The following is a 27768-nucleotide window of genomic DNA, read 5'->3' on the forward strand; positions in this document are numbered from 1 at the left end:
CCCCCTGCTCGGAGGGGAAACCTCGTCATATGGCCCATTTGGACAGCAGAGGATGCCTTTCCTGCCTGTGGCCCCTATTTGCATCATGAAGTCTCTGGCTCTGATGGCCACCCTCCAAACTGCATGGAGGCTGCCTCCAAGGAGCTGGCAACCTCCCAAAGTGGTGGTGGGCTGTTCGGCATCGTCCAATTGCCAGTGGTAACTCAAAATTGCTCCTACTCCCACCACCCCAGGCCAGGAAAATTCTGCCCATAACTTCTGTTTCCTCAGTTGACACATTACATTCTTCCCAAGTTCAGGATTGCCCCCACTACCATATTGATTGAGATTAGCTAGCTCATAGGCCAATGGCTAAATGTGGAACCTCCCTGATCAGTGCGGTGCATTTTGCCAGTGAGCCAGTAAGAGAGTTCAAGAAGAATACTCTGCTTTGCTGTATTTCACATGATCCTTTGCATGTTCACCTTTTTCCTGATGTTCTCCAGATGATGTGACATTGGAAGTCATGCGTTGATGAAGTTAAACTTTTCAGATCATCAGTTCAGTAAAAGTACCAGCAATTGTTTAAATAAGTATTTAAAACTGTAACACCATTGTCAGTGCAATCTCAGGGTAATTGTTTTTTCTAACTCTGTTAATTCTGTGGTTATATAATTGAGCCTTATAAGGGATGCCAGGTTTGGATCCCATCGTGTGCTGCGTTAGCTCATCTTAGATGGCTATCTAAGGATGCTGCTTTTAGTCTCCACGTACAAGGACTGAAGAGAGGAATTTTAATTGGGATTACTGCTTCTCATTGCTGTCCAGTGAACCTTGTTTGTAAATCCTTGTGTGAGGATAGGGCTGAGCTTGGTAGTGGTGCCCTTCTTTGGTCGAATAGGCTGCGAGTGTCCAGTGTTTTAGCTCACAGTCAATAGCCACTTGTAACATATTAGGAAGCTATGTGATGCCTGTGAAACATTACTCAGCAAGAGTTACTCACATCAGGAAGACAGCAATGCATTTGGATGTTGTTGAAAAGAGAGACATATTGCCAAATCTTTCTGTCTTGTACTCATCAGGACAAATGCAAGAATGCCAAACTTCAAACAATCATAACAATTGATCAGTTGAAAACTTATGAATTATATTGTATAGTTCAACTCACAGGTACATTAAGAGCAGGTAAGTTTCCGACTGATAAATTGTTGTGACCGTTCGAAATTTGGCATTCTTGCATTTGTCCTGATGAGTGCAAGACAAAAAGCTTTGGCAATATGTCTCTCTTTTCAACAATATCCAAATGCATTTTGATAACATATGTCCATTTTGTAAGGTAGGTTCACACAAGGCTACTACTAATGGAATACCAGTGCTGACACCAAACCTAGTGTCCTTAAATAATAGATACTTTTGGAGTTGCTATAGAAATGCTTGCAGAGATTTGCTTCTTGCCATGGCAAGTGGCTATAGAATGGGAGTACGAAGCAGTGAAGGGCAATGGGAGTGAACTCAAGTGATTTTGTCACTGATACTTTCCCCTGACAGTGCAGTCAGAATGGTTTAATGTACTGCAAATCATGGGCATGAGCTGATGACTGAAATTTGCTGTGCTGTTCAATCTTTGTGCAAATAATGAACCTTCTGAAAGGGTATAAAATATAACAAATGGATGATGTAGCAATAAAAAAAAGGACAGCATTTGAGAGTCATTCCAACTATAGTTTGTAGCTGTATTTATAATTGATCTGAAATAAGCTTAAATGTTAGATATTCATAGCTGGTTTGATTTTTTAATATATATACATGATTCAATTTGTTATTGAGTGATAGTTTGAGGTACAACCAAAGATAAAGCTGCGATGGCATGAAAATGTAAAGGAACATGGAGCAAATTTAACTCAGGACTTGCAAAATTGTTGTTCTCAATTGGCTGTGACTGCCCTGAAGCACTAAATTTTAAATGTCTTTCTGTTTCTGTAGGGGAGGACCCGGAGACTCGAAGGCTACGGACTGTCAAGAACATTGCCGACCTCCGGCAGAACCTGGAGGAGACCATGTCCAGTTTACGAGGAACACAGATCACACACAGGTATGAGAAACCTTTCATTGTATAGTTTTTCTTGTGTCCTTTCTTGGCTTCCCATGGTGCTGAAGCGAAGAAGAAAGTCGGCAGTGAGTACAGCGCTCCAGCTGTGAATCTCATTACATCAGCATTACATTGTTGGAGTGTTACACTGCACTGATCAAAAGCAGCGCTTTTCTGTTTAGTAAGGAAAATAACTGAAAGGCTGCAAATGCTGAGAACACCTCGTGAGGTAAAACACACTGAGGCTAAATTGTTAATACAGGCTTTAAATAAAATATAGGCAGCTAACACAAATGATTTTAGAGCTTACAATTTAAGGGTAAAACTGTTTATTTCTTCTCATTGTGGATGCAGTAATTTAAAAGATTAGATTAGTATTAGAGACAGTTAAAATAAACTGGACCAGAAAGAAGGAAGTAGTATATATAGTACCTTTCAAATCCTCAGGATGTCCCGTAACACTTGACAGCAATGATTGCTTTCAAAATCTAGTCACCATTGTTATATTGCCAAATAGCAGCCAATTTTCGCCTAACAAGGTCCCACATATCAGTGAGAGGAATGATCAGTCCATCTGTTTTGAGGGCGTTGGTTGAGGGATCATTATTGGCCAGAATGCCAGGAGAACTCCCCTGCTCTTCTCCAGCTAGTGTCATGGAATCTTTTACGGACAGACAGTGCTTTGATTGAATGTCTGATCTTAAAAGGCAAACCCTCTGGAATAATGCTTTAACTCACAACCTGCCAACTCCAAGGCAAGTGTGCCACCATTGGATAAACTGACATTCACATATCTTGCCTGGAGCCCTGACAGCACGGGTTATTATCAAGAACTCTGCTACTCTGATTAGAATCTGAACACGATTGAATCGTCAATCAGGCCATGAATGGGATTTGAATATTTGTCAAATAAGTTCAGAACGTTCACTAAGCCAAGACCATTAACCTAACCATAAGTGTTGGAAAAAAATAACTGGAAATATTTTTGTTGTTTTAACCACCTGATCAACTTCACAAATACTCATTCCAAATAATTTTTAAAATGCTTCACAGTGTTACCAGGGAGGCATCTCATAAAATATTCTAATGAAAGTCATCGATCTGAAATGTGAACTCTTTTTATCTCCCCCCCCAAATGACCTGCTCAGTGTTTCTGGCTTTTTCTGCTTTGATTCCATTCTTTGAATGGGATGCCTCTCTCTCTTAATGACATCAGTTTAATTCTTAATTTTTTTTGAATGGCCACTTTTGAAACTCATCAGGTTTATAAACCAGAAATAATTTTCAGATTTTAGGCTAGTTGAGTACACCTTTGCCTCCAGGCTTGTAGGAATATGACCTGTGGTAATGTCTGAATACTTCAATAGTCCTGCCCTTAATACTCGGGCTTCAGCCTGAACACAATTCCCTGGACTACATATTTGCTTTTCCTGAACGCAGCTGCTATGCTGACTGCAATGTCAAACTGGGTTCTTCTTGCCTGTGAACAATTTAAAGGGCCTGTTTGTGCAAGATATACTGTTGGGAGCATAGGTTCTTTTGTGTGAAACCGTGTTAGCAAAGCACTTGTTGGACCCCTCACGTTGAAAGAGACTTGTCTCCTCTGCACTTTGCAGTGAACGGAAATAACGACAATATATGACCTGGTGCCATTTTGGCAACTGCTCATTACACTTCGCTTAAGATTTATTGATTGGGTTTTTTTTTTATTCACCTAAGAGAAGTTTTCTGTTCTTTTTAGCACACTGGAAACAACATTTGATAGCAGTGTTACCACGGAAATCAGTGGCCGCAGTATTCTCAGCATGACGGGCAGGCAAACCCCGTTGTCATGGCGACTTGGCCAGTCCAGTCCTCGCCTTCAGGCTGGAGATGCTCCATCAATGGGGAACGGATACCCTCCACGGGCCAATGCTAGCCGTTACATACATCCTGAGTCGGGCCGCTATATGTATACTACACCTCTCAGGAGGCAATTGGCATCACGCAGCAGCAATGTATGCCACTCGGATATTCCCGATAAGACTGGTGATGACATGGATCTTGAGGGCATCAACATGGATGTAGCTGGTTACATGAGCGATGGTGATGTCCTCGGCAAGAATCTACGGACTGATGATATTGCTAGTGGGTAAGGAGATTTTTTTTTAAATATATTTTTATTCTCATGTTTTATTGTGTTACCTAATGAGATGAAGGATATGAGATAGCGCTCAGTGTTGGGTAAGGAGAACATTTGGATCGTTGAATGGACAGCTTGTGTTTTGGGTAGTGTCATGATGTATTAAAAGTTATTAGAACTTATTGTCAAAGGTTCCATTTTCAAACGCAGAATTTTTTTAACCACTCACTTCTGTCCTTTTTTGCTATGGAGACATTTAATGTGAAGATTCCAATGAATATTCACCATCCCGATTCTCCCATGGTCTAAGTTGCAGGGGTACTGCATAACAAAGCCAGGTTCAGTTGCCACGCTATGTGGAGCTAGCTGATTTCTGCTGGATAGTGTATGTGCGAGTGTTAGTGAAGATAGGATTGCCTGTGGCCATGAGCCTCCCAAAGTTGAATGGCTTGCCAGCACTCATTGTCTTGGCTCACAGTTGAGGCATAGTCACTTTGGTGAGGCATCACAGAGTACTCATGGGACCCTGCCACTGCAGGAATCAATGCTTTCATGGTGGAGTGGTGAAAATTACCAGACAGGAAAAGTACATCGATAAAGGCAAAATACTGCGGATGCTGGAAATCTGAAACAAAAACAAAAAATGTTGGAAAAACTCAGCAGGTCTGACAGCATCTGTGGAGAGAAAGATAGAGTTAACGTTTTGAGTCCGTATGCTGTGAAGAAGAGTCATATGAACTCGAAACGTTAACTCTGCCTTTCTCTCCACAGATGCTGTCAGACCTGCTGAATTTTTCTAGCATTTTTTGGTTTTGTTTCAAGAAAAGTACTTCCATCGTCTCCAAAGCCACATCAAAATTCAAGCCATGATACCAGCCCCGATCATGCCCACTTATCCAGTTTTGGATTCAGCAATGATTGATGATCCTGGGGATTGTTATTTCTGCCCTGTAATGCAAAATAACATGCAGTTGAAAGGTGTAAAGTTGTATTTCAATTTAACCTTTTCAGCTCTGTCATAAGTCCATGTGTGGAAATGATTGCGTAATATTCCCACTCCTCTCCTGAAGGCTTTGGTTCCACAGGTACTAGTTGCCTCTGTGACCGTGCCACTATGCATATGCAAGCCCTGACAATGAGTGCCTATTGAACTATGGAGCATGAAGACCAAGTTCTATTCTGTCTTCCCCACATGCACAGCACGGATGACTGTATAATATTTAGACATAGCAACACGAGTCACTTTTTCTCCCCCCAACCCAAAGGCACACATGCCACAACCATCATTGGGCTCAGCTACCTTAGCACTGACTGACATCTAACTTGGGGCCTTGCAAATCTGTATGATATAGCTCGTTATTCAACTGACTCAGTTTGGGGTTTCTTGTAACCTTTCTTAATGTAATAGTCTGTTGTTGCCACAAGGTGGCAAGAAATGTATTCTTTCCCTCTTGTTTATTGCTGATCAGTGTTGTATGCAGTCATTCAAATGAATGGTCCATAGTCAGAATTTTCAATGCGACCCTTCTGGGAAATAAATAATCCTTACCGAAATGTTAAGAACGATGCAAGTTGCAAACCTATTTAAGCATATAGTGGGTGAATTTCTGCAGAATTAAGGGAATTATGTTTCTCAGTCCCCAGGTCTCTCTACTCACTCACAATCTTCAATGTCTTTACTTCAAGTGCATACGAACATACGAATTGGGAGCAAGAGTAGGCACTCGGCCCCTCGAGCTCCTCCGCCATTCAATAAGATCATGACTGATCTGAATGTAACCTCAACCCCACATTCCTGCCTACCCCTGATAACCTTTCACCCCCTTGTTAATCATGTAGTCCCATTCCTTGTTTTTCCCTTGAAGTTATATTACCTCACAATTTCCCATCTTAAATCACATCACAAGGTTGAACAAGTCTTTGTGGTTGTGGGGAGCAGTGTAGTTGAATCTGTGACAATGGTCTGGGAGAGAGATGGAATTGACGACAAGGATACTAGATTTGTTAGCAGGGGCTCAAGACAATGGCTTCAGTCTTTCCAGCATTTAATTGAAGGAAATTGCAGCTCATCCAGGACTGGATGTCAGATAACCAGTCAGACAATGCAGTGGAGGGGTTGAAAGACACAGTGGAGGGGTAGGTAGAGCTAACTGTCAACAGCATCCATGTCGAAACTAACCCCATGTGTCTTTGGATCAGGTTGTCAAGGGGCCCTTTCATTAAATCACATTTTCCACAGGCCTGCCCATTACATTAAGCTATGTCATCCTGATGCCTTTTATAGTTGTCACGCTGTATGTCAAACCTTGTATGGCTATTCATCATGTTTGACATTGGACACTGAGTATTACCATTAAAACATGAGGACCGTTACAACCAGTTCCAGTCCTCACTTGTCATTGAACTTGGAACCTGCTATATGGATGTTAATTCCTTTTTACAAATGTCCTCTTGCTGAGGAGACCTAAAATAGCCTTTGCAATTGACCAAATACGTTCTTGAATTGCAAACAATTCACTATTTTTAATGTGTTGAAGGAACAAGATGACTAATATACTACGGCTGGGGCGCCTGCAATATGAGGGTTCCTTTTGACAATAAGTGGATTTGTATTGTTGATTTTTCCACTGTTCTGTCCAGAGTTCTGTATCCTACTCTGCCCTCCTTAATTTACGTTCGGGTTCCGGTCACATGTGCCATGTACTGCAGCAACCCAATTGACTGCTAAAAGAATGTAAAGAACTTGCATTTATATAGCGCCTTCCGTGACCCCATGACATCGCGAAGCAATTTACAGCCAATGAAGTACTTTCGAAATGCAGTCATTGTCGTAATGTAGGAAAATTTGCACACAGCAGGGACCCTATAAACAGCAATGAGGTAAATGACCAGATAATCTGTTTTAGTGATATTGGTTGAGAGATAATTATTGGCAGGTCACTGGGGAGAACTCCCCATGCTCTTCTTCAAAAATTTCCATGGGATATTTCACATTCACCTGAGAGGGCTACCTGAAAGATGGCATTCTCTCAGTACTCCACTGGTTTATGTGCTCATGTCACTGAATTGTAGCTTGAACCTGCTGTCTTCTGATTCACAGATGAGAGTTCAACCCACTGAGACAAGGCTGACACTGAATAGATAGTTAGACTGCACAATACTGATATCCCAGAGTTTCATTGAACCTCAAACTCTCAAGGCAGCCCTTTTGAACAATATTGTAATTTCAAAACTTCTTTTGCTCCAGCAAGGAGTTGGCACCTTCAGGAGAGGAGGGAAGGGGAGAAAATTGCAGAGAGGAAAAGATTCTCAAGGTGTTGAGAGTTTGATGAGCATTTCAGGGATTAAAAATGGTCAAGTTTGCCTTTTGAAGGATTTGCTAAGAATGGCAGGATGAGAGATCTGGTAAACGATGGACCCTGCTGGCACTGTTGTTGGTAAACCCTGACAGATTTACATTTGGCACACTGTAGGACACTTATACTTTGAAAACTGATGACACTTGCTCAGATTTTACATAATGTAAAAGCAGGTTGTGACTTTGTACAGCGTTAAAAGTCAACATTCTTCTTGCAGGGTGGGCCAAAACATCAGGTTGCTCTTGGAAGTAACTTATATGTATGGAGGTCGTGAGTCTGTGAGTGCCACTCTCCTGGACTAAAGCTCATAAGTAAAAATTTCTAAAATGAAGTTCAAAATCCAGCCTTATTTCATCACAACAATGACTTAAGCCCTCACTTAAAAATCTGAAAAGGAATACTAAGTTATTTGTAGTAAACAATTTTAGCATTTGTTAGCGCTTCATGTTTAAACATCAAAATTCTTTACACAATGACTTAATATGAGGTAAATCTTTTGGCTTGACGGATAGAAGATACATGGGTCAATGACCTCCATACCCAAATTCTTAATATACCTCAAAATTACTGTTGTTATGTAGGAAAATGCCAGAATATTCCTTCAATAAGTAGATTGCCTAGTGTATCTATTAGCTTCTTACTATAGGCCTGGATTTTGCATGAAGAACAATAGCGAAACTGTCTTTATTTTCTTTCTTTATTCTTTCATGGGATGTGGGTCACTGGCAAAGTCAGCGTTTGTTACCCATTCCTAATTGCCCTTGAACTGAATGGCTTTTTAGCTCATTGCAGAGGGCAGCTAACCACATTGCTGTGGGTCTGGAGTCACATGTATGCCAGGTAAGGATGGCAGATTTTCTTCCCTAAAAGACATTAGTGACCCAGAGGGGCTTTTACAACAACTGATGATAGTTTCATGAGAGTAGTTTTTAATTCCAGATTTGTTAACTAATTGATTTTAAACTCCACCAATTGCCATGATGGGATTTGGGCTTGTGTTCCCAGACCATTAGCCTGAGCCTCTGGATTACTAGTCCAGTAACATTACCATTACACCGCCATCTCCTCAGGATATAGATTAATTGGACAGCTACTTCTGGCATCCAAATATGCATAGTTAAATGTGGAAATCAGGAAGCTGCTGTCTGAATTGCCCTGTTTCTCCGCAAGCTTTGCAACTTCAGTATCTTGAGAAAAATTCAGCATTAAAACATTAACGCGGTGAAGTTGTGGTACTTTCCCACTAAATACGCCGGGAAAAAGTTAAGGCTTGTCTATTCAAGTATAAGGGATACGTCTTAATTAATACCAAACAACCTCTCTGACATTGAAAATTTGCTTTTTTTAAATGTGGAACCTCATTCCTTCATTGGAGATTTTAAAAATAACTAACTATTATTACCTTTTCTTTCTGTCTCTTTTATCTCTCTTAATCCCATTTCTTTTTCTCTTCTTTCCCTCTCTGTATATGATTTTACAATGAATTAAGCATTCTAAACTACACTTCCTGATTTTAATCTCTGCGTGCCTCAGTAATGGTTCTTCAATTTGATTTGTTGAAGAGACATGCTGTTGTTTGTCCTGTTCCAAGATCCCCTACAGAGGGTGCTGTGCTGCTTTGTCCACCTGATAAGCACAAGTTGCTGCTCCAAAGCCTTGTGGGCAGCTGTAAATGAGCGCGTGCCACTCACTCGCCACTGATTGCAAAATCCGGGCCTATGCTTTCACGTATTTTTTAACTTCAATGAAGACAATACCTTAAACAAAGATTAAACTCCGAAAGTATTCATCACAATTTGCTAAAACAAATAGGTCACTCATTAAAAAATATTGTTTTGGTTTGTGTGCATACAGGAAACAATCATTGAGGCAGGATGATGTACAATGTACAAATGTACAACTTCATTGTTCCAAAATCATGGTCAGACTTTTCCTGTAGGTTTTGTATTGTTTCCTGTATTTACTTGATGGCTTTCCTGAATTTCCATTGTCCTGTTTATTTCCCTATTGTAACCTTCAGCTTTTTAACAGCTTGAGTTTGATTCAGTTGGTAGCACTCTCCTGGGAATCAAAAGGTTATCAGTTCAAGTTTTGCTCTAGGTTTTAACCAATCAATCCACCTAATACATAAGTGAGATACTGGGTTAGTGCTGCATTGTTGGCGCCTTCTTTCAGATGAGGCGTTAAAGGATGCACCTGGTCTAGTGGTTCCAATTTGACCCCAACCACATATCCTCCCCATTCCCAAGACCACTTCCTCCACGCCCATAACACTGCCCATCTCTGACCCTGCCTCTGCTCATCTGTTACTGAAACCCTCGTCTGTCGCTTTGTTGCCTTTAGTTATGATTAATACAATGCTTTCCTGCCTGGCTTCCAACCATGCACCCACCATACATATGAGCTCAGTGACACTCTGCTGCCCATTTCCTGACTCGCATCAAGTCTCAAACAACCATCTTACCTGTGTTCGCTGACCTACACTGGCTTTGGGTCTGACAATGCCTCAATTTAAAAATCAACATCCTTATTTTAAATTCCTTCATGGTCTCATTTTTCCCTATCTCTGTAACCTCCTCGAGCCCTACAGTCCTTTAAGCTCTCTGTGCTCCTCCAATTATGGGCTGGAATTAATTGATGGCGATGGGGGTACTGTCTATGCGCCAGAAAGGATAGCGGTGGTGTTGGGGTGGGGAGATGGGTGGTGGTGGCAGTGGGCTATCCTGCTTGGGCAATCTGCAGGACCTGGGGCTGCATCTTGTCAGTGGCAGCCATCCCAATGGAGGACTGATGTCCACCCCCAACAGATGCTGATCAATCAGAAGGCTGGCAGATCAGCAGCGTCAGCAGCACCACCAAGAGCGGTGGTCATTACTGGGACTGCACCTGGAGGCAAAACACACATTGATGGACGTGCGCCTTCACAATCAGGTAAGTGGGGTCCGGGGGACGCCGGGGCCAGTCAGATCTGCCCTGGCAAGGAGGCGGGGTAGTTGGTGAAGGCAGGTGGTGCAGTTGACAAGAATAGCCATTTCTACTGGGGGCAGGAGCTCCTTATGTGGCGGAAGCCACCACTTCCCCCCGGCACCTTGCCCCCTGAACCCCCAAAACCCCGCTGCTGGTAAAATTTCAGTAGAGGCAGGGATGGGCCCTTAAGCCACTTAAGTGGCTAAATTGGACAAGTTACTGCTTATTCATCTCGCTACATCATAAAGACGGATAAACTGGTAATTTATACTATTTGTAGGATCTTGCTTTGCCCCATATGACTACATAACTGCAAAACAAAGTTAATTCATTGGTTATGAATTACATTGGCTTCTTCTGAGGCCATGTTAAGATGATACATAGATGGAAGCTCTTTTGCTCAGTGGGTAACGCTTTCACATCTGTTGGTTCAACTCTCACTCCAACGCAGTATTGAGGAAGTGCTGCACAGTCGGAGGTACCGTCTTTCAGATGAAACACGAAACTGAAACCCTTCTTGCTCTCAGGTGGATGTAAAAGATCCCTCGGCACTATTTTGAAGAGAAGCGGGGAAGTTATCCCTCAATCAATTCCAGCGTCCGCAGTTTTTTGTTTTTATCACTAAAAAACAGATTATCTGGTTATTATCACATTGCTGTTTTGTGGGATCTTGCTGTGTGCAATTTGGCTGCCATGTTTCCTATATTACAACAGTGGCTATTCTTTGAAAAAATACTTCATTAAAATGCTTTGATCGTGAAAGGTGCTACATAAATGCGAGTCTTTTCTATTTTCCTCTATTACTGTACTGTATCTGTCAGGTAAAACATGTGAACAACAGAGGTAAAGCATATGAACCCTGTGGGTGATGGAAGATTAACGATTTTGTGTCAGATTGTGAAGCAGCTTACAGGAACTTTGGACGTGCTGAGAGGATGAATCATGCTCCTCCTACTTGTTTTGAAGTAGGCATCAAATTTGCTGTTGAATAGGTTGCCGCCCACTGGTAGATTGTACAAAGTTCAGTCAAGCTTGTGATGTTTTAGTTGGCAGCACCATCGTACTATCTCCTGGCTTGCGTGCAAGAATTTTAGCAATATAAAGGAGTCTTAGCAGATGAACTGCTGACTAAGTGAAATTTGCCCTGGCCTATGGAGCCCTGGAATGAGTTGAAACTTTTGATTTTCAGCAATTCTTATTGTGCATTATGAGCAAGGTTCCAATGATGTATCAGTGACTCAGCAATTATGTGATAAAACTTATGGGGGAGATGTTTGCAAAATGCTAATTCTTGATGTACTGCTGTAAAATGGTAACTTTCAACCCAGATAACCAGGCATTGGCTTTGCTTTTTATAATCTGTCACTATTGATTCTTTTCATAAAAGATCTGTTAGCAAATCACTCCAGTTTACAAATTAAGATCATTAAATTTTATTCCTGTTTCCTGCTGAAAATTTATGACATCTGTGATACTTTTAATCAGCTCTTTGCATTTTCTTATTCTCTTTATTTGATCACCCTGACTCCGAAATAACATACTGATCTCTGCACGTCACCACATTCCTTTCCCATGTCCCTCAATAAATTGAAAGCCAAGAATTTTAATCACTCATTAAAAAAAACTAAATATCACCCAACAATAAAGGATAAAGTAAGTTTGGTGTAAGTTTATGATTCTGTATGGTTCTGTGCCTCAGTTAACCTTCGATGCTAATTAATCAACAGTAAAAGCAACAAGTTAGGCAATTCACTCAAAGTTTTAACTCAAGGTGGAAGCATCTAATCAGAATAAAGTTTTATTGCTCTAAAGTGGCTTTTCAGGTCATGGGAACAAAAACTTGGCAACCACGGGTCATCTTTTCAGTGCTGCGCATCTAAGTCAGGAGCAGTGAATCACTGGGTAGATTCAGCAGGACCATGCCAGCAGTACTGCATCTTTACTGCAATATTTTGAGGGGAAAATTCTTTAGACATGTTCATTTTTCTCCCTTGCCGGCCCACACCTGTGTTTGGAATTTAAAAATCTTCCTTCAAAAAGCCTGCTAGGAACATAGGAGCATTGCAATAGGAGGGAATCCCTCAAGCCTGTTCCGCCATTCAATGAGATAATGACTGATCTGTGATCTAACTCCATATGCCTGTCTTTGTCCCATATCCTTTAATACCTTTTGTAACAAAAAATTCATCAATCAATAGTTTCTCTCTATCTGTCCCATCAATTCCCTTTAACATTTCAAAATCTTCAGTCAACTGACCCCTTGAACTTCTAAATTCCAGGGAATACGATCCTAGATTGTGTAATCTCGCCAAGTAATTTAATCCTTGGAGTCCAGGTGTCCTTCTGCTAAATCAAATTCATGCTAATCAATGTTTGAGAGCTTATGCTGTCCATGTCCAAATGCAGCAAGAGCTGGACAATATCCTGGGCTGACAAGTAACATTTGCACCACACAAGTGCCAGGCAATACTCATCTCCAACAAGAGAGAATCTCGCCATCACCCCTTAACATTCAATGGCATTACCATCGCTGAATCCCCCACCATCAACATCCTGGGGGTTACCATTGACCAGAAACTGAACTGGACTAGCCATATAAATATTGTGGCTTCAAGAGCAGGTCAGAGGCTAGGAATCCTGGGGCGAGTAACTCACCTCCTGACTCCCCAAAGCCTGTCCACCATCTACAAGGCACAAGTCAGGAGTGTGATGGAATGCTCTCCGCTTGCCTGGATAAGTGCAGCTCTAGCAACACTCAAGAAGCTTGACACCATCCAAGATTGATTGGCACCCCTTCCACAAACATTCACTCTCACCACTACCGACGAACAGTGGCAGCAGTGTGTACCATCTACAAGATGCACTGCAGAAACTCACCAAGGCTCCTTAGGCAGCATTTTCCAATCCCACAACCACTACCATTGAGAAGGACAAGGGCAGCAGATACATGGGAACACCACCACCTGGAAATTCCTTCCAAGCCTGACTTGGAAATATATCACCATTCCTTCACTGTCGCTGGGTCAAAATCCTGGAACTCCCTCCCTAATAGCACTGTGGGTGTACCTATACCACAGGGATTGCAGCGGTTCAAGAAGGCAGCTCACCACCACCTTCTCAAGGGCAATTAGGGACAGGCAATAAATGCTGGCAGAGCCAGTGATGTCCACATCCCGTAAATGAATTTTTAAAAAGTTTTAAAATAAATAAATGAGTTGATGGCAATGCAACCCAAGGGAGCCAAAATACACCCCTAGAAGTATTCAGTATGTCCACATAGTTCAGCAACATCGTTTATGTATTGCTGGCTTGTTTGGACCTTGTCCAACATCATTGAAAGTTTAATTTAATTTCCTGTTCAAAGATATTCACTTATTGTTCAATAGTGTTAATATAGCCATTCTTCTATGTGAACCTAGACCATATTAGTAGGCTATTGCACACAGTTGCAACAAGGATCAATGGATTGTGATCATAGAAGCAGGAACCCTGGCCAATATTTAGCCTCCTTCCCAGTTAATAAGGTCAGTCAACACTGCCCTATTGTTGCCCAAGCTGAATATGAGTAATTCAACACAGCTGTGGGATCAAGGTTGGGACCTTCCTGAACTGTACGGCTCAATAGCACATCGCATGATATGCTTAACTACTGTGTCATCAGGGGTGGGTACCCTGGAGCTGCAGTAACTTAATGATGAACTTCGGAAGAAATATTATGAAAGCTATTGGGGAATATGTGATTTGTAAAGACCGTAATCAGAAACCCACTTAAGATGAAAAGCAATTTATATCTGACAAATCTGCTGGAATTTCTTTTTAGACATAATTGATTCAGCATTGAGGGTAGGATGATGATGTTATATACATTTGAGGTCTCCAAAGGGATTTGATAATGAATACCCTTCATAAAATACTTATGGCTAAAAGAAATGCTCTCGGGATTAGATAGGAAGTTGTAAATTGGACAATAAATTCTCTGGTTAAAAGGAAACCGGATAGATGTAGATGCGAAAGTAATAGCTCTAACTGGACATTTGCAATAATCAGACATACCATCCTTGGGGATCAGCTGTTCCATTGGCAACTACTACATGGAATTAAAGAAATGTTTTTCCAGACGGGTGCATAGAAATTACAATATGGAATCAAGTCAAACAGTCCACATTCATATTTCTCCTACACATGATCAGAATTTATAATCACATGTGGCTGTCCTGTTCCCAGATGTCTTTATTCCCCTTTCCTTAATCATCTATTTATCCTGTCCTTCAGTGTTCACGTGGTCTCTAGTTCGATCATGAACTCTGGCAATATATTTCAGTCTCACAACCCTCTGTATTAAACCAACAATTTACCCTGCTCAATATCCTAATCCTTTTCCATTTAATCTTGTACCTCTGTCTTTTTATTCTCGGCCCCTCAGGTGCTGAAACCTGTTTGTTTCTGTCAACTCTGTTCCATCCCTTAATCATTTTAAACACCCCTTAAACTCCTCTGTTCCAACAAATTTTTTAGGTCTTGCTTTGTATATTCTCATACCAGATTGTATCCTAGTGAACCTGCACTCCAACTTCTATTGTCGCAACATCGTTCCTTTTGAGTGGAACCCAAAATTGCACACAATATTTCCAACTGTGGTCTTCCTGAGGTTTTATATCGATTCACCATTACATCAACATCTGTATTCTATATCTTCTGCTATGAAACCCAGTATTCCATTTCTTTTATTCACTTGTGATTCTGCAAGTATTTTGTGAACTTGAATCCCAAATTCTCTTTCCAATTCCACATTACCCAGATTTCTTCAAAGCAAAGTATAATTACTTGAATTCCTTTTCTTGCTAACAAAGTGCATCACCTAAGCACGTATTGACATTTAATTTCATTGACCACTTTTCTTGCCCTCACTGCACCATCTTATCAATATCCGCTTGCAGCTTCCTTAACACTTCAGAATTGTTTAGTTGAGTTATTGAATTTTACAGCATAGAAGGAGGCCATTTGGCCCATTGTGCATATGCTGGCCCTTCGATAGAGCTGTCTAATTAATTGCAAAACTCTTCTCTTTCCCCATAGCCCTGCAGCTTTTTTTCCCTTTACAAGTATATATCAAAATCCCTTTAGAAAATTACTATTGAATCTGCTTCCACTATTCCTTCAGGCAGGGCAATCCATATCATAACTTTTCACATAAATAAATTTCTCCCATCTCCCCACTAGATCTTTTGCCATATTTACTATGCCTCATAGTTTAATATTGTCCACAAATCCCTCTCACTCTATATCCAAGCTATTCATATATACACAAAATCGAAGCAGTTCCAGAACAGAGCGCTGTGGGGATACCGCTACCAATTTTCAAACCATTGTGAGAAACTGTCTTAACTCCTACTCAGTGTTTCCTCCCTTCTAACCGGGTTTTAATCCAGTTAACTAAACTTGCTTAATTTAAACCAATAACCTTCTCTAATTGGCTCTTTGTTAAAGGCTTTCTGAAGTTTCATGTACGCCACAACCACTCCTTTTACCTATCTGCCATAATTAGCATCTTCTCAAAATACTCTACTAGGTGTTTGAAGCATGAGTTTCATTTGCTATTGACCTTGATGGGGAATGATTCTGTGGGAAGGCTCCAGCACTGGTCAATTTGTCACATACGATCCTTGAAAATAAAGACATGGTGTATTATCCCTCACCCACTTTTACCTTTCCACAACATTTGACAATGCAGCCCTCCTCCACAGCATCTGCTATATTGCCCAACTCAGTGGAACATTCCTTGCATGCTTCTCTGCCTAATCAGCTGGAATGCCTCCCCAATAAAGGCATCGCTTCCATGCTCTGCACTATCGCCTCCAAAGTTAAGGATCTATTTATCTTTGGCTACCTCCTCCTGGGTATCTATGTGCTGTTCCTTTGCCACCATCATCCACAGCCATAGTATCTGTTTCTACACGGGAGCCTGATATCATCCATTTCTAACTCCCCACCATTTCCCTCGACCACATGACCACTCCTGCGCTGCTGCAAGCCTTGTCTTATATCAGTCAATATATCTTTCAGCTGTTCATCGGAAAGGCTGAAATAATTGTTTTTGGTGCCTGCATTAAACACTCTCAGCCATTGATTCCATCCCCCTGCCTCACTCATTCAGACTGAGCAAAACCGTGCATCGCTCCCATGTCGTGTTTGACCCACCTTGAGCTGAGCTTCAAGCCCACATCCTCCTCACCACATCATATATACAATTGCCTACCACTGCCCCTAAATCAGACCCCCTGCCTAGAAACCTTTATTCTTCCTTTCACTACTTCCAGACTCAATTACTCCAATGCCTTCTTGCTGACCTTCCATCACCCTGCATAAACTCCACGTTTTGCCTCAAACACAGCTGGTTATATCCCGTCCACGGTTATGTTCCACTTGCTTATCATCCCTATATTAATAACTTGCCTTGTCTCCCTACCCTCCATGAGGTGAATTTAAAATCCTTACCCCCATCTTCAACTTCCTTCCTGACCTCTCTTCTGCCCACCTCTGGCAAGCTCCTCTGGCATTACAACCTGTCCCACACCCTTCGGTCCTCAATCTGACTTGGCCTCCTATGCAGCCTACCTCCCTGCATCAACCATTGGTGGCAGAGTTTTGAGCCACCTTGGCCCTAATCGCTGGCATGGACCTTCTAATACCCTCTAGCTCTGTTTTTCTTTATAAATCTCTCCTAACTGTGTCTCATGGCCTGGCTTCCATTTCTCTCATGGTTTTCTTGACTCTGTTGTCGCCTCTCAAATTCATGCCCATCTTTCTCAGAACTCCATGTCTGTGTCCCTCAATCAGATAACAAAATGGCTCTTATCAAAGTCACAAATGATGTCCTATGTGACTACGACAAAAGTTAACTATACCCGCATCTCATCCTTCTTGACCTTCCTGCAGCCTTTAACATGGTTGACCACATCACCCTTCTCCAGCATTTCTATCCTTGTTCCTTCAGGTGCCTAGTCTCTAAGTTTATGGGGAGATGGTGGCATAGTGGTAATGTTCATGGACTAATAATCCAGAGGCTCAGGCTAAACCTCTGGGGACATGGATTCATATCCCACCATGGCAGCTGATGGAATTTAATTAATAATTCTGGAATATAAAGCTAGTCTCAGAGATGATGACCATCTAGTTCACTTATGTCCTTCAGGGAATGATATCTGCCATCTTTCCCTGATCTGCCCTACATGTGACTCCGGACCCACAGCAATGTGGTTGACTCTCACCTGTCCTCCAAAATTGCCGAGCAGCCACTCAGTTCAAGAGCAATTATAGGTGAGTACCAAATGCTGGCCTTGCCTGCGATGCCCACATCTCATGAAAGAATAAAGAAAAAGCTCTGTAATTCCACCCCCCAAACATCTCTGTCTCTCTACTTCTCTTTCTTACCTCTTCGACAAATTTTCCCTAATATCTCATTATGTGGTTCAGTACCGGATTTTGTCTTATAATGCTCCCATGAAGTGCTTTGGGACATTTTATTATATTAGAGGTGCTATATAAATAGAAGTTGTCATTCTCTGTAAAGCATTGAGGCATTAATCACTCAAAACTAGCTGCACTGGGCGGGGCATGTTGTTCAAAAGCTTAACACCAAACTCCCGAAGCAGTTGCTCTACACGGAACTCAGTCACAGCAGGAGACTCCCAGAAAAACAACGGAAATGCTTTAGGGATGTCCTCAAAGCATCCCTGAAGAGGTCAAACATACCCACCAACTCATGGGAGACTCTGGCTTGTGACCAACTAAAATGGAGAAGGCTTATTCGGGAAGACACAGAACACATCGAGATACTTTGTCAGGAAAGTGCAAAACTGAGATCGAGGCATCGGAGGGAGTGCACAAACCTCCAAACAACCAATATACCCAACCCTTCAAGCACCACCAGAGTCATATGTGGGGCTGTGGTCTAGTGGGATTGTCACTGGACTGGTATTCCAGAGACCCAGGGTAGTGCTCTGGGACCTGGGTTTGAATCCCACCATGGCAGATAGAAATTTGAATTCAATAAAAATCTAGAATTAAGAGTCTGATGATGACCATGAAATAGAGGCCTACAGCACAGGAAAAAGGTCCTTCAGCCCATTGTGTCTGCGCTGGTCAAACAAGTACCCAGCTGTTCTAATCCCATTATCCAGCACTAGACCCATAGCCTTGTATGCCATGGCATTGCAAGTGCATATCCAAATGTTATGAGGGTATTTGCCTCTATCACCCTTTCAGGCAGTAAGTTCCAGATTCCCACCACCTTCTGGGTGAAAAAATTCTTCCTCACATCCCCTCTAAACCTGCTGCCCCTTACCTTAAATCTATGCCCCCTGGTTATTGATCCCTCCACCAAGGGGAAAAGTTCCTTCCTGTCTACCCTATCTATGCCCCTCATAATTTTATACACCTCAATCATGTCCCCCCTCAATCTCCTCTGCTCCAGGGAAAATAACCCCAGTCTATCCAATCTCTCCTCATAACTAAAACTCTCCAGCCCAGGCAACATCCTGGTAAATCTCCTTTGCACTCTCTCCAGTGCAATCACATCCCTCCTATAACGCGGATTCCAGAACTGCACGCAATACTCTAGCTGTGGCTTAAGCAGCGTTTTATACAATTCCAGTATAACCTCCCTGCTTTTATGTTCTATGCCTCGGCTAATAATGGCAAGTATCCCATATGCCTTCTTAGCCACCTTATCTACCTGTCCCACTACCTTAAGGGACCAGTGGACATGCACACCAAGGTCCCTCTGATCCTCGTTACTTCCCAGGGTCCTACCATTCATCATGTATTCCCGTGCCTTGTTTGTCCTGCCCAAGTGCATCACCTCACACTTACCTGGATTAAATTCCATTTGCCACTGATCAGCCCATCTGACCAGCCCATCTATATCCTCCTGTAATCTAAGGCTATCCTCCTCACTATTTACCAGCCCACCAATTTTCGTGTCATCCACGAACTTACTGATCAACCCTCCTATATTCAAGTCTAAATCGTTTATATATATATACCACAAACAGCAAGGGACCCAACACCGATCCCTGTGGAACCCCACTGGACACAGGCATCCAGTCACAAAAACACCCCTCGACCATCATCCTCTTCTTTCTGCCACTCAGCCAATTCTGGATCCAATTTGCCAAATTGCTTTGGATCCCATGGCCTCCTACCTTTGTTTTCAGTCTCCCATGCGGGACCTTATCAAAAGCCTTGCTGAAGTCCAAGTAGACTACGTCAAATGCATTGCCCTCATCTACACACCTGATCACCGCTTCAAAAACTTCAATCAAATTGTTCAGACATGACCTCCCCTTAACAAAACCATGCTGACTGTCCTGATTAATCCCTGCCTCTCCAAGTGTAGATTAATTCTGTCCCTCAGAATTGCTTCCAATAGTTCCCCACCTTTGAGGTTAGACTGACTGGCCTGTCGTTCCCTGGTTTATCCCTTCCTCCCTTCTTGAATAACGGTACCACATTGGCTGTCTTCCAGTCCTCTGGCACCTCTCCAGTGGCCAGAGAGGTATTGAAAATTATTGCCAGCGCCCCTGCTATCTCCTCCCTTGCCTCACTCAACAGCCTGGGATACATTTCATCCGGGTTGGAGATTTGTCTACTTTTACCACTTGCCCGGCTTCATTCCCTAAAATTAAGTCCAGGACTGCCCCCTCTCTTGTAGGACCTTCTATGTACTGGCTTAAAAAAACTCTCCTGGATGCATTTTAAGAATTCCGTTCCCTCTAAACCTACCACACTATGACTAACCCAGTTAATGTTGGGGAAGATTAAATCCACCACTATTACTACCCTATTATTTTTACATTTCTCTGAAATTTGCTTACATATCTGCTCTTCTATTCCTCTCTGACTGGTTGGGGGCCTATAGTACACTCCCAGCAACGTGATTGCTCCTTTTTTGTCTTAAAGTTCTACCCATATGGCTTCATTTGAGGAGCCTTCTAAGATGTCATCTCTGCTTACTGCTGTAATTGATTCCTTGATCAATATTGCGATACCCCCGCCTCTTTTACCTCCTTCCCTGTCTCGCCTGAAGACCCTATATCCTGGAACATTGAGCTGCCAATCCTGCCCCTTTCTCAACCATGTCTCTGTGACAGCAACGATATCATACTTCCATGTGTTAATTTGTGCCCTCAACTCATATGTCACACGATTGTTGTAAAAACCCATCTGGTTCACTAATGTCCTATTAGGGAAAGAAATCTGCTGTCCTTAGCTGGTCTGGCCTGTATGTGACTCCAGACCCACAGCAAAGTGGTTAACTCTTAAATGCCCTCTACACCAAGGGCAATTAGGGAAGGGCAATAAATGCTGGACTAGCCAGCAATGCCCACATCCCATTAAAGAATAAAAAGAAAATCACGCATTGGATTTCTCAGCCATCTCAGAAATCCATCAAACCAGAGTGGAAGCAAGTCATCCTCATTCCTGAAGGACTGCTGAAGGAGAAGGCAACTTGGGGCATTTTGTACACTAAAGTTCCTCTAGGTGTCAATGGATTATTTGGTCAAGGAGACATTGCAGCCCAGTATGTTCCTATCCTTGCCTGATATTGACAAATGCTGCTTTTCAGCTAGATAACAATGAGGAGCAGGCAAGCTTTCCTATTGTACCTCCACCCAAGCCTGCCCAAACTCTGTGATGCTGAGGCCAAATGTAGAGCCATGTTTTTCCTCCCCACTCAGGCGCAAGTGCCCAAATCTTAAAATTTTTGTTCTGGAGGCAGATACTAACAGGAATCAGGCCCGCTGACCCCAGAAAGAGTTCAGAGGCAGCCACAAAGGCTGCTGGGTGCCAAGGTGGGCTGATTAAAAGACCTGCCTCAGCGATCTGGGAATTTGTTCCAGTTACAATAAAAACAATAAAACAAAAAACAGCCCTAACACCCCCTCACTCCCCCCCACCCCACACTCTCCCATGCATGCTAACACACGCCACTTCATGCCACCCACTCCCATGGCCCCTCATCTCCACCATGTCCCCACTCATTCCCATGGCCCTTTATAATCCCTATGTCAATTTAGTGCCAACTCATGCCAATCCATGCCTCCCACCACCCTTTGCCTTTATACCCTCCATGCTAACTCACGCAATATTCACCATAGGCAGACCTCAGGAGCCACAGTGAGATGAAATAAAATAAAGTTCCATTGCAGACTTTACTATATTTAAAAATAAGTCTCATTTATAACATTTAAATCCCATCAACTTCTTAATCCATTATGAAAGCAAAGAATTTCCTTCAAGCACTTAAAGCTTTATGAAAACAAAGATTTGTATTCATAGCCTCACATTAAAGACAGTTAATTTCTTTATAACCACTTGGAGCTGTCAAACTGTGAACTTACAGGCTCCCCTACTGTGATAATGATAGATTGTGGAAATAATCCTATAATGATAGTACTCAGGATGGCTGTTTTTGCCCCCAAAATTTAAAGGGCAAGAGACTTAAATGACTTGATAGCTTGACATTTCCACTTTTTACGCACATTCATGTTTACTCTTAACAATCCCAAAGGGGTATCTGACCTCTCCCAAAAGGGTATCTGACCTCTCTAAAACGGTAACTTACCTCACTTAATGACTCAGACAGCTTTAGACCTTTTCCTTTAATGTCCAAACGCCATAAGTCGTGTTTTGGAAATCCCAGCAATAGGATTTGCTTCTGTTTGAAGGCAGCTGCCACTTTAACATGTGCAGCTGCCTCTGTGAACCATGCATATGCCCCATTCCCCCGCCACCTCCCCTGGCAAAAATGGGAGGTGCCAGATTCAGGGGGCGAGACTTCCAGAATCAGGGCTTCAGTGCCATTTTGGCTAAGGCGCAGAGCTCTTCCGTCTTTACAAAAATTCAGGCTGTAGTGTACCACCCCCAACTGAAATCAGCAAATTCATCAGAGGTCAACGTTACAGCTGACAGGCAGGCGAAAAGGCCCAAGTGGCTTTTGGATTTTTTTGCAACAACCCATCCGGGGTGGGGAGCGGGATGAGGTTTCAATCAGTGATTTAAAAAAAAAAATTTTTCAAACTAATTGTAACACGTCCCTGACAGAATCACATGAACAGGGGCACGTTATTAACATTTTAAAATTCTTTTATTTTTTTTATGTTCACAAGGCTTCATCTCCCAGAGGCAGCTCTGTGCCTCAGGGGGCTTTTATTTGTGTGTGCTCGCGCGCACGCGCAAAGTTCCACGCTTGATCCCCCCCCCCCCCCCCCCCCCACACACAGGCAGCGCCGCAGCACACGATTCACGCTGGCTGGCCGTCAATTGGCTAGCCGGTGCGAAATGCCGCCCATGGTCCGTTCACAGGCGGCAGTCCGATTCGTCACCGCCCCTGCTCACCCACGCCGAGCCCGCCCGGCAACAGGAAAATCCTGGCCCCGTGCCTCAATTTGTCTTTCACGACAGAATCACTGGCAGAACTGACTTATATTCATTTGGGACACTTTGTATTATAAATTGGATTATTTTTTCCAAGGTGCAACAACGGCTGACATGATGTGTAAGCAGCAATCGCCGTTATAAATTACTTCAATTAACAGTTGGATGTAAAGCAAGCGTCAGACAAAATTTAGAAGTTAGGCAGTAAGCACAGCGATGATGAATGCATTGTGGGGGAGGGAAGGGGGACGAATCAGCCAAAGGGGAGTAGGTTTCTTTCTTCGTTTTGAACACTATTTAATTAATTTTCCTGACCACATGGACACGTGGAAGATCTTTATGTTCTGTCAAGCAGAGAAATCTGAAAATAGGATTTTCTTTCCGAAACTTGGAACTTTTAAAAATGTTATCCCCGTTTGCCTCAGAACACCAGACGTGAGACTAATGGGGGTCCCTCTGTAGCAACCTTTTATGCATCAAGGCAGCATGTGAAAAGCAAGACAACATTAGAGTGAAAAGAGGATCAGTTACAGGGAAGGGCTTCCAACTGAAATAGACAGTTGCACTCATTCGGTCCTGTGCTTTGTGCTCAAATGTGCTTAAAAGCAGTACACACATTATTCTCACCTGTTTAATCGGAAAACTTTATACCTGATCTCTTAGCAATCGTGGCCTGTTACATTTTAGTAGCATTAAACACTGTTGTACCCATTAAAGATAGTCAGATGGTTTTGGCTTTAGAAATGCTGCAGACGTTGGCCTTGTTGACGACTTTGAAAAGGTCATTCTTTACTCCAACACTGTTTGATAACTTGATTGATAACATTCTTCACCGCACCGTGGGGTGTCATTTGTGAAATCTTTAACTGAGTAGATTTATTGTTGGTGCCGGGGGAGGGGCAGGGGGGTAAAAACAAGCATTCTCAAACCAAGCATTGGTAGCACTCACATAGTAAAGGTGGGATGTGGTAGCACCTGAGGGGGCTTTTTCCTTTTTAAATTGGTTGGCTGAGTCATGTGGGAGGACAGAGGCCTTGAGGCAGGCTCGTTGGCAGTGATTTGTTGTTGTAGCTCTCAGATGTGAAAACCATTTTGAGCATTTAGTAATGTGCTTGTTGTAGTGCTGCTCCTGCATCTTTTTATTTTATTTTCACAAGTGTGTCAGCAACCATTAAGGTAATCCTTAAAACGAGTCACAAATCTTGTTTCTAACCTACCTTTCTCTTTTTGCTAATGCAATTATTTTGCTTTAAACTGTTGTGGCATTTTAAAATCAGAGAAGGCCTTTAACAGTATTTAATTCTGGTTTAGTGTCATGATACATGCTTGTAGTGTTTACATGTGTTTTTCCCTAAAACGTTGATAGCGGAGTTAGACTGCAGTCTTCAGGTACCAAGCTATAACCTATATTTGTTTTTAACCTTAGAAATAATTTGGGAAAATTTTAGAAACACGGTAGATTTACGTTAGAACGGTATAGACATGCTGTGTCTGTAAATTTGTTTAGCCTGGCTATGTGCATGTGCTTGCTCTTGAAGAAGAAAAACATTTGGAATATTTAAACGGTCGCTTTCATCTTTTTAAAAAGAAATGATGACTGGGCTTTACACCCCTCCCTGAGGTCGACTCTGCTTGTGGCTACAGATAGAAACCTGCTTCTCAGCTCACTGTAAATGCAGTTCTTCAGGCACTTCAGTCTAAGTGAACTAGCCGGTGAAGTCAGCTCACAATCCAGGTTTGTGGCATTTTGTTGGAGGGAGGCCTTTAGTCACAGGGGGCTTGGTTGTTGCACTCTGTGGAGTCCAGCACTTATTAACCTAATTCATTCAGAACATTTGCGAGGCAGCGAATTGCTGAAGTTGAGGCTCACTTGGTTCTGTGACGGAAGTGGGTGAGCTGTGGGCCAACCTTTGAATGAATCCACTGCCCAAGGTAGGTCACAGTAAATGTTTATGGTTCTCGCCTCAGAGCTGCGCGCGATGAGTGGCCTGGGCAGTAACCCCAGGCTCAGTATGACAATCAGCTGTCGGGTTTGCACTGTGATATGCTGCATATTGCGATTGGCAGTATTCCCACACAAAAAAAAAAGGCATAATATCAAAACCTTGATCTATCCTTGTGTTATGCGTATTATTAGTGGGTTCTAGGCTTGTGGTGTGCTTCTCAAAATATCTCGCTGTGATGTTTCCACATGGTTATCCATATAATTTATATTGCTCATCTGTTTTGAAGTATTGTGAATATGGCAAATTAGCCAAATCTTTGAGGTATTTTTAAAAAGTTGTATTTTTTTTCCTAACCTTCTCTTCAGGGATTGACTAGCATTATGGAATGTCTTCGCAGTATGCCTTGTCCCAAAGCAAAAGAAAGAGTGAAGATTTATATAGTGTCTTTCACATCACTCTGAAGTCCCAAATGACTTGCTTTTTTAATGTCTCACTCTGCAGACAAACGTGGCAGCCAATTTGCATGCAGCCAGACCATAAGTAGGAGCGAAATGAAGGATTGGTGACTGAGGGAGGAATTTTGGCCAGGTCATCAGTTTGAGTCCCCTGTGCGACCTGAGCTCCTTTCACAAGAGCAGGGTCTGATGGTGTTTTAGCAGCCCAGAACTCCAGGGTCAGCCTAGTTTATCTGTTTAAGAGCTGGGCCTTGAAGCTGCAATCTTCTAGTGGAGGGATAAGGCTGCTGAGCCAAGCTCCCAAGAAGCAACCATCCTTCACTTGTGAAGCTCCATGGTGAGTGTCAGCAGGCAATCCTATCATGCAAGGCAGCTGCAGTTGAACTCCACCTGATTCTCTCCCCCTGTGTCAGTCTTTTGGGTGCCTCCTAAGCAAGAAGTCAAATGGTAGTCATCAGGCACTGGAGCACAGGCTCACTTTTCTTCCTTCCTTCCTTCTTTATCTTGATCAAGGATCCTGAGTCCTACTGTAGAACTCACACCACTGTCCAATCAAGTAACTTGCTGCAGACCACAAATTGTACCTGAGACCCCTCTGATCTGCATGACTTTTCACACTGGGCAGTACTTATACCAGCCAAGGCATTGGGGAAGATTTTTAAACTGATTGACACGGTTCAGTGTGGTCTATCATGTTCACAGTCTCCATTAAAAAACCCAGAAGTTGCATATAACAGGGCATTTTTGTAGAGGGAAAAATGAAAATATGTCTGGGTTGCAGTGGGAGACAGAACTAACTGTTTTGGGCACAGACACAGTGCAGCATTTCAAGGTATTGCTTGTGACTGCTACATTTTTCAGTGTTTTTCACCAGGTTTGTTTTCATGATGGGACAAACCTCCTTGTACATGTTTGTACATGACTTGTCGCTTGTAAATTGAACAACGAGGAATTGGTAGAGTTGTGCAACATTCTGTCATCTGTGCAGAAGTTTAAGAAAAGTAATTCCTTCATCACCACAATGCGCTCGCAGAGATATGCCCTAAAGCGTTGCTTAAGCACATGCTCAAGACTGTAAAACGAAAAGCAGTTGTATTAATTAGCAATAATTTGTTCACATTCTACTCAACCGAAGTTGAATTGTCTGGTAAATTTCTACTTTGATGTTATTACTGCACTGTTGGCATTGTTGTCTGGAGTTTTATAAGTAGCATTGTTGATTTAAGGTTAGTTAAATAATATAATTGGACCTGCTGGCAAGACTATTCTTTCGGAGTAGATGGTGGCGTAGTGGTAATGTCACTGGACTAGTAATCCAGAGGCCCAGGCTAATGCTCTGAGGGCATGGGTTCAAATCCGGAATTGAAAGGCTAGTCTCAGTAATGGTGAGCGTGGATAGAATTTTCCACTTGGCGTGCGGGCGTGCACCCTACACACTCGAGTATGAAATAGCGCGCGGTGACGTCGGGCGAGCATCCCAATGTCATCACGCACTTGCGCGATATATCGGGCCGGCCGGCGTGCGCAAGAGTCGGCAGCGCGCTCACCAACAATTAAGAGGCCTATTAAGGCAATTAAGGTAGCAATTGACGGCAATTTTTCATTGCCCCCTCCGACATTACGGTTGGCGGGCGGGCAAATCGGTCAGGCCGCCTTTGCCTTTTCGAGGAAACCCTCATCCAAGGGCAGTACGAGGTTTCCAAGATTAGTTTAAAGAAAGGATTAAAATGTTTGGACAGAATTTTTAGCATTGATATGTTGAGGTGACTCATTCTGAGGTGTGGACATTTCTTCAGGATTTTAAATTCTGTTTTTAGTGATTTTAAATTCGTCAGCTTCTTGAGGCAGCTCCCTGCCTTCAGGGAGCTTTCCCTTCCCCGCTCCCCCGTGCCCACGCTGACTTCAGCGCTCACCCCTCCCTCCTGCCCCCACCCCGGCATTGCTGAGCCTTTCACCCTGGCTGACCGTTAATTGGCCAACCAGCGTGAAATCGCGGTTGGGGGCCAATCACGGTCGGCGGCCCGTTCCCCGGCTGCTCCCGGGCTCGCCAATCGTGGCCGCCTGCCGACCCAATAATTCTACCCCATGAAACTATCATCGTGCCCTTTAGGGAAGAAAACCTGCTGTCCTAACTGGGTCTGGCCTACATGTGACTCCAGGCCCACAGCAATGTGGTTGACTCTTACGTGCCCTCTGAAATGCCGTGGCAAGCCGTTCGGTTCATGGGCAATTCGGGATGGGCAGCAAATGCTGGACTTGCCAGCAACACCCACATCCCATGAAAGAGTTAAAAAGGTTTCATTCTGGTGGCTTGTTGCCAAACAACCCTGCTGAACATTGAAGTGAAGCTTGTGCAACTATTGCTACCTGAATTGTCAGAGAGGGCAGTTCTTGTGGTTATGTAAACTATATG

At 42.9% G+C, this 27768-nt stretch overlaps 1 protein-coding gene across 3 annotated transcripts in view; it reads left to right on the forward strand.

Moving 5' to 3' along the window:
* nav2a (neuron navigator 2a) overlaps positions 1–27768 on the forward strand; it is a 465240-nt gene that overhangs the window by 222255 nt on the left and 215217 nt on the right. For all 3 annotated transcript variants that reach the window (XM_078549510.1, XM_078549511.1, XM_078549512.1), the window contains exons 10-11: positions 1963–2071; positions 3810–4199. In XM_078549510.1, coding sequence (XP_078405636.1) covers positions 1963–2071; positions 3810–4199 — 499 coding nt within the window. The remainder of the gene's footprint in view (positions 1–1962; positions 2072–3809; positions 4200–27768) is intronic.

This window comes from Cetorhinus maximus, chromosome 9 (assembly GCF_964194155.1).
Source record: "Cetorhinus maximus chromosome 9, sCetMax3.hap1.1, whole genome shotgun sequence".
Lineage (NCBI taxonomy): Eukaryota > Metazoa > Chordata > Chondrichthyes > Lamniformes > Cetorhinidae > Cetorhinus > Cetorhinus maximus.